The sequence below is a fragment of the Penaeus vannamei genome, chromosome 18 (assembly GCF_042767895.1).
Source record: "Penaeus vannamei isolate JL-2024 chromosome 18, ASM4276789v1, whole genome shotgun sequence".
Classification (NCBI taxonomy): domain Eukaryota; kingdom Metazoa; phylum Arthropoda; class Malacostraca; order Decapoda; family Penaeidae; genus Penaeus; species Penaeus vannamei.
In genome coordinates this window covers 34,657,958-34,665,457 of record NC_091566.1, presented here as the reverse complement: position 1 = coordinate 34,665,457, position 7,500 = coordinate 34,657,958, and the positions used below count along the sequence as shown (strand labels likewise).

The following is a 7,500-nucleotide window of genomic DNA, read 5'->3' as shown; positions in this document are numbered from 1 at the left end:
TGAGGGGAGGTCTGGTGGAGGGGTGAGTGTTGTTGGGATGTTGTGATGCGGTTGTGTGGGTGCTCGTGGTGTGTGGGGTGGTGGTGGAAGGTTTGGTGGGGGTGTATGTGTTTTCTGGATGTTGTGACGTGGTTGTGTGGGTATTGGCATGGGTGTAGGAGGTCTGGCGGTGGGGTTATGATGTCTGATGGAGGCGTAGTATCGTTGAGTTGTGAGGTACTGGTATTGTTGATGTGGCGAAATGTGTCGTTAAGATATGATATTGAGTATCATTGATACGGTTAAAAGTATAATGCACAACTTTGATGTCAAAATCTTATTGGTTTGAATATCAGTTGCTAATATGTGCTCAATGAACATAACAGCAGCACTATGATGTGATATATGAGTATTGTTGATGCGGTGGAACATCAAATCCACATGATATAGTGTCACGGTAATGTTATTGTGTGAGTATCATTCTATCGTGAGTTTTAGTGTCGTCCGTTAAGTTAAGATTGTCTGTGTGTTTAGCTGAAAATTTCTGTTATTTTGATTTCTTAGTAATACTATTTCCAAATCTGTGGTATTGTGAAATGTTAAAAAATGGTGCATTCGTTCTTCATTTACTATTGTTATCCTTCCGTAACTATTGTAGACTGATATAGAAGAGAACGGTAAAGAACAACAATAAAACAAAAGAAGTGAAAAACATCAATAGCTATAAACTATCTTTCAATGTAAAATAATCACAACTTTAACGTCGAGAAAATGTCTCCCCATTACTTGTAGACATTTCGATACACATTATCCTAAATATTAATGAAAATTCACACACATACACAAACGCACACGCACAAAACACAACTGATAAACACACACACACACGCACACAACTAACAACATCCAACCCTAAAACATATAATGACATAACTAATCATATAAAAAACACACGAGTAATACTTACTTGACGCGGGCTCCCACCACAGGACTGTTACCTTGCTTCACCTCAGCATAAATAATGACAGGATTTGTGGCAGCATTCACCGATCCTGAGCCTGCACTTGCCTTTAAAAGATATATTATTAAAGATATATCAATGTGAGTTTGTGGTTTGCATTCTTTACAATCAGGTGTCTCGCTCTAATATCTCCCCCTTTCTCTTATTTCTTCCCTCTCTCCCTCCTTTCTCCCTTTTTCCTTCCGTCCTTCTCTCCCGCCTTTTCTCTTTCCTTGCATCTCTTCCTCCACTCTCCTCTCTATTCCTTTATTTGCTTTACTATTGGGTGCATGTAATTGGATAGGAACTCTATGTATTGTAATACTTACTGAATCCTCTGTAAAATTGGGTACACTTAATTAGATATCAACATTATACAATTTAATATGAAATGTATATCCTTTGATTATTCACGACTTTTCTATCCTCTCTCTTCCCCTTTCCTTCTTTTTTGCCGTATATTCAATGACTTTCTCTGCATGCCAGCATATATATTTTAAAATCAAGTATAAGTGAATTACCAAAAACAAAACATTCATATACCACAACCCTTACGATATATCAATAATATGTCAAATCTATATCAACTACAGGATACCCTGCTAACACCCTCAACTTTAGGCCATCTGAAAATAAATACTATTTCACCAAAGAAAAATAAATATTGACACAACTAAAGGAAAATAAATACTGAAACATCCAAAGGAAAATAAATACTGACACACCAAAGGAAAATAAATACTAATACACCCAAAAGAAAATAAATACAAGTACACCAAAGAAAATAAATACTGAAACACCCAAAGGAAAAAAATAATAGTCCACCAAAGGGAAAATAAATACTACTACACCAAAGGATAATAAATATTAGTACACTTACCCAAGCACTGGTGTAAATAGGCTCCACGTTAGGAGTTCTTGCCTTCGCTGACACACTCACACTGATGGAGTTTGAAGTGGAGCCTGAGAGTCCAACGCTATATGACCACTGCCCTGTCTGAGGAACGTTTTTCATCGTTAGTGGGGATTTAACGCCAGGAAATGTGGTAGAAATAATATTATTATTTTTACCCTACCTCTTCTTCATTTTTTCTACCTTTCCTCTGCCATTCTCTCTTTTCTTTTATCTCTCCTCTCTATCCCATCTCCTCTCCGTTTCTCTATCCCTATTTCCCTCCTTCCTCCTTTTCTCTTTAACTGCTTCCTCCTCTCTTTCCCTCTTCGGTCCCTTTTCGTCTCCCTCCTCCTTCCTCCTCTTTTCCCCACTCTCCATCCCTCCTTTCTCTCTTACCTTCCTTCCCTTATTCTCTCCATCCTTCCTCCTCCTCTCTGCCTCTCTCCCTCCTCCCCCTTTCTCTCTTTTCCTCCCTCTCTCCCTCATTTCTCCCTTTTACCTTATCTCCTCTCCCGCCTTTTCTCTTTCCGTCCATTTCTATCTCCTCTCTCCTCTTTATCCCTTCTTCCTCCATGTCTCTTTCCCTCCCTCTCTCCCTGCTCGCTCCTTCATCCTTTTCTCTTTCCCTCCCTTTCTCTTTATCCCTCCCCCCTTTCTCTCTACCTTCCTTCTCTTTTCCCCTCCTTTCTCCTTCTCTTTTCCTCCTTCACAATTCTCTCTTCCCCTATTTCCTCCTTTTCTCTCTACCTTCTCCCTCCTCCCTCCTTCTCTCTTACCCTCCTCCCACCTTCCTGCTTTCTCTCATACTCTCCCTTCCTCCCTCTTAAATAAAAACAAAAAAGAAAGAAAGAAAGAGAACTGTTATCATCACCTCTTTTCCTCCTTTTCTCTCTCCCCAAATGGAAATACGTGGACCCAAGTTATGGAACATGTTACTAGATTATATAAGAGTCATTAATAGCTTTTGAAATTTCAAAACGAAATTGAAAGAACACCTATTAATTAATCAATTGTAAATAAATTGTAAATATGAATGTATTTATGTAAAGAATAACCGCTCTCCTCTCTTACCCTCCTCCCACCTTCCTTCTTTCCCTCACACTCTCCCCTCCTCCCTCTTAAATAAAAAAGGAGAACTATTATCCTCTGTACCCCAATTTCCTCCTTTTCTCTCCCCTTTTCTCCTCCTCCTCTCTCTTTCTCTCTTTCCCTCCTCCCATCTTCTCTCTTACCCTCCTCCCACCTCCTCCCTCTTAAATAAAAACAAAGAAAGAAAGAAAGAAGAAAAAAATCCACTCACCTCAGCCATTGCTACCGTGATCGTATACGTGTTGGAAGTGCTGTCAAAGGTGGCACTGTCGATCTGAGTGCCATCCGGACGCAGGAGATGAGGGCGGCTGGTCACGTGCGAGGCCGTCTTGGTCTCCAGCTTGAAGGTCAGGTCACGACCCAGAGAGGCATCTACAGTGAACTGCTCCGTGAAGACTCTGCTGGCGCCCTGGTAGTCAGTCTCGTAGATCTAGATAGAGAAGGTCGAAAAGGTAGACAAAATTCAGTGGCGAAGGATGTGTGTATATATATATCTGTGTGTGTGTGTGTGTGTGTGTGTGTGTGTGTGTGTGTGTATGTGTGTGTGTGTGTGTGTGTGTGTGTGTGTGTGTGTCTGTGTGTGTGTGTGTGTGTGTGTGTGTGTGTGTGTGTGTGTGTGTGTGTGTGTGTGTGTGTATTTTCTATGTCAGTAATATATCATATCGATCTATGACATATATTAGACTACCAGTCAATCAAGTAATTACATATCATATCTGCCCGTCTATCTATCTATCTCCTAGTTAATCGGTCAGTCAGTCAGGATATCTATCTACCAATCTATCTGTAAATCAGTCTTTCAATCAATCCATCAATCTATTAATCTGTCACCGTGTCTATCTATCGATTAATCAGTTTATCATTCAATTAATCAATCTATCTGTGTACACACTGTACCTATCTATCTATATATTCGTGAATGTATCTATCAGGCAGTCTGTCAGTCAATATAACAATCTATCTGTCAACGTACCTATTTATCTCTATAAGTGTGTGTGAATGAAGCACTAAAAGAAGAAGCAGAAGCAGAAGAAGAAGAAAAAGAAAAAGGAGAAGAAAAAAATGAAGAAGAAAAAGAAAAAGAAGAAGAAAAAAGAGAAAAAGAAAAAGCACCAGAAGAAGAAAAAGAAAAAGAAGACGAAAAAAAGAAAAAAAGAAAGAAAGAAAGCAAAAGAAAAAGAAAAGAAAGAAAGAGAGAGAGGGAAAAAAACGAGATTCTTGCCTTGATGAAAGTCTCGGCCAAGACTTCTCCCGGCTGGTAGGTCAAGGCGCCAAGGAAAGCGTCGTTCAGCTGGTTGCCGTTGTCTGTGTCCTTCACCGTAAATGTTTTCCCGTTGGTGTTCTTCGCCAGTTCTTCGAGTTTCGCATCTGCGCTCTCCCTTTTGAACGGAGGAGGAAGGCGAGGGGGGGGAGAGGGAGGGTGGAGGTTAGATATGAAGGTTATATAGATGGGTTTTATCTCTTTATTTTAGTTTCTTTATTCTATTCATTTTACTTTTTTATCTTTATTCATTTTTTGGTGTATTTTGATGTGGTTGGGATTGATTCTCGTTCTTCCTAAATTTTATTTTTTCATCTCTCTCTCACTCTTACTCCCTCTCTCGTTCTCTTAATACCCCCCCCCTCTCTCTTACCCCTCTATCGTTCTCTCTTAACCCCCCCCCCCACCTCTCTCTCTCTCGCTCGCCCTCTCTTGTTTTTCATTCATATAATCTGATGATATGTAGTAATATTGCAACCAAAATGCGTGTTTACATTTAATAAAAACGTCAATATTAATAACGTGTGATCATTACTAAAATAATGATTATACGAACAAGATTAACAGCACCACCACCAACAACAATAACAACAACAATAGTAACAACAACAACAACAATACCCGAAGGCGATGGTGACCACTCTCGCACCCGAAGCGATGACGTCATTCATTACGTCACTCATTCGCGGCGGTGTCGGGTTTTCTTGGCCGTCGGTGATGAGGAGAATCACCGCATTTTTCTGCCCGTTCAGCACCTGTGAGGGAGGATGGTGAGTCAGTATGTATATTTTGGACTTTATCTATTTATTTAATCTGAACGTGATAACTCAAAAAAATATGATACTGATGACTAGATATCATGATGAATGTGATATTCGAATACTGACTGAAAACGACAACAATAACAGTGAAAGTGACACTAAATAAGATAACAAAAGACACAAAGTAAAGCAAACATGACACGAAATAAGACATAACAGGACATCAACTAAAATGCAGAAAATTACACTCATTTAGACAGAATATGGCACCAAATAGAACACAGGACACAGCAACAAATGAGACACATGAAATGACACCAAATAAGGCAAAACAGAAAATGTCACTTACTAGACACATAGCATGACACTTTAAAACACACAAAATAACACGAAACGGGATACAGAACGTCACTAGACAAACCACAATACTAATAAGACACCACAAAAGCCGCCACTCACACTCCCAATGGCCATCTGAAGTCCACAGCCGATGCAAGTCCCTCCTCCTGCCGCGCTGTCGATCCTCTGTGCAAGATTCTGGCGTGTTGCATCGTTGCTGATGGCAGTGAGTCCTGCAACCAACGTGGCTGTGCTCCTGGGGGTGAAGGGGGAAGAATGTATGTGTATAGGAAGATAAGTATGGTCAGGACTGAGGAGTTCAGTTGTGTGAATATGGGGACATAAGTATGGCCAGGACTGAGGAGTTCGGTTGTATGAATATTTAGGAAGATTGCAGAATGTTTGGGGGAATGTATTTGATTTTTGTGAGATTAAATATTTGATTTTTTAAAATTTGCTTATTTATTCTTTTCTTTCTTTTTCAAATTCGTTGATCTTGAAACTTACAGGAGCTTGAAAATAAAAAGTTACAGGAGCTCAAAAAACAAACAAACAAAAACAACCCACAGATATCTGTACCGATACTTACGTGAACTTGATAATGGCCACGGAACTTCCCATGGACACCTCGTGAAGTATCCACCGACGAGCAGCCATTTGCAACTTCTGTATCCTGCTGTAGCTGATCATGCTGCCCGAGTAGTCCAGGACGAGGGCGAACTTGGCCTCCTCCTGACGTACGACAGTGAACCTCGTGGGAGTGGAGCTACTGACGGGGGGGTTCCTGATGGGGGGGAAGGGAGGGGGTGCCTTTGTTATGTTTTTCTTACATGTCCATTTGATAATACATACGTCCATCTTTGCTTTTCTTTATACAGCCCAGGTTTGTGAAAGGCCAATATGGGTTATCGTGATGGTTTAGGATCGATATAAAGGCATTCGCTTCCTGTCAGAAGTAGTTACAGCACCTTTTGGCCGGAAATTGTATGATTTTATGACAGTCTCAATGTTTTTTTTTCGGTCGTAGGTATATTGTATTTCGTTCTCTCTCTCTCTGCGTATCTATCTATTTATCTACATTTCTATGTGTGTTTATCTTCCTAGCATATTCTAGATTATCAGATGCAGTGTTGTTTCGATGTATTTAAAGCTATCCTACGTAAAAGTAGGTTCGCAGAAATCACTCTAACACCCCATGCAATTCCACACCAACAGCTCACACGAACTTGAAGACCCATATTTCGTACACAAAACATCCCCAACATATACAGCTTAGCGTCCGATTTGAAAGTCTCGTGGTACAACTTACGCTCTACACGGACTGAAGACGCAGATTTCGTGCACAAGACCTTCCAAAATGAACAGCGCAGAGTCCTATATGAAAGCCTCTGAGTACAATACACGCTCTACAGATACTGAAGACCCATATTCCGTGCACAAAACATTTCAAAACATACAGTCTCCGGGTACAACTCACGCTCTACACGGACTGAAGACCCATATTTCGTACACAAAACATTTCAAAACATACAGTCTCCGGGTACAACTCACGCTCCGCCGGTAAAATCCGCGTGGGCCTCCATGACGTCCCAAACAGAGCTTCGGGCGCACTTGTCGTTGTGCCTGTTGGGGGCGTCAGCTACGTGAGGGGTCCTGGTGGTGCTGTCGCAGAATTCCTCGATCTGGAAGGACGTCTCGATGTTAGATTTGGACAGGGATCGTTGTGATAAATGTAGGAAAATATGGTAAGAGAGTGGATTGCTTTACAGTGTTTGGGATATATTTAGAGTCGATACTTTTTTGTTCTGGGTGGAGTTGTGATCGAAGCGCGAGTCAAATACATTTCTGTATGTGTATGTATGCGTGTATGTGTATGTATGCGTGTATGTGCATGTATGCGTGTATGTGTATGTATGTGTGTATGTATATGTGTGCACGTGCGTTTGTGCGTGTGCGCACGCATGTGCTCATATATGTGTATATACATGTACTAATTTATATGTATGTAAGTATACGTACACGTATTCCCAATACATTTTGATATACGTGATCCATATATACCTTTCTTTTTTAAAATGTATTTTCACTTTCATTAAACCACACACACACACACACACACACACACACACACACACACACACACACACACACACACACACACACACACACACACACA

General features: G+C 40.6%; 2 protein-coding genes across 2 annotated transcripts in view; both read right to left on the bottom strand.

The window, feature by feature from the left end:
- Nucleotides 1-7,500, bottom strand: part of LOC113818539 (calcium-activated chloride channel regulator 4A) — a 92,894-nt gene that overhangs the window by 25,521 nt on the left and 59,873 nt on the right. The window lies entirely within an intron of this gene.
- The window catches only part of LOC113818538 (calcium-activated chloride channel regulator 4A), a 21,069-nt gene that overhangs the window by 5,558 nt on the left and 8,011 nt on the right, over nt 1-7,500 (bottom strand). Inside the window, exons 7-14 of the mRNA XM_027370724.2 lie at nt 6,876-7,006; nt 5,914-6,108; nt 5,445-5,580; nt 4,846-4,979; nt 4,186-4,342; nt 3,175-3,393; nt 1,860-1,976; nt 947-1,047 (exon numbers count right to left, since the gene is read on the bottom strand). Coding sequence (XP_027226525.2) covers nt 947-1,047; nt 1,860-1,976; nt 3,175-3,393; nt 4,186-4,342; nt 4,846-4,979; nt 5,445-5,580; nt 5,914-6,108; nt 6,876-7,006 — 1,190 coding nt within the window. The remainder of the gene's footprint in view (nt 1-946; nt 1,048-1,859; nt 1,977-3,174; nt 3,394-4,185; nt 4,343-4,845; nt 4,980-5,444; nt 5,581-5,913; nt 6,109-6,875; nt 7,007-7,500) is intronic.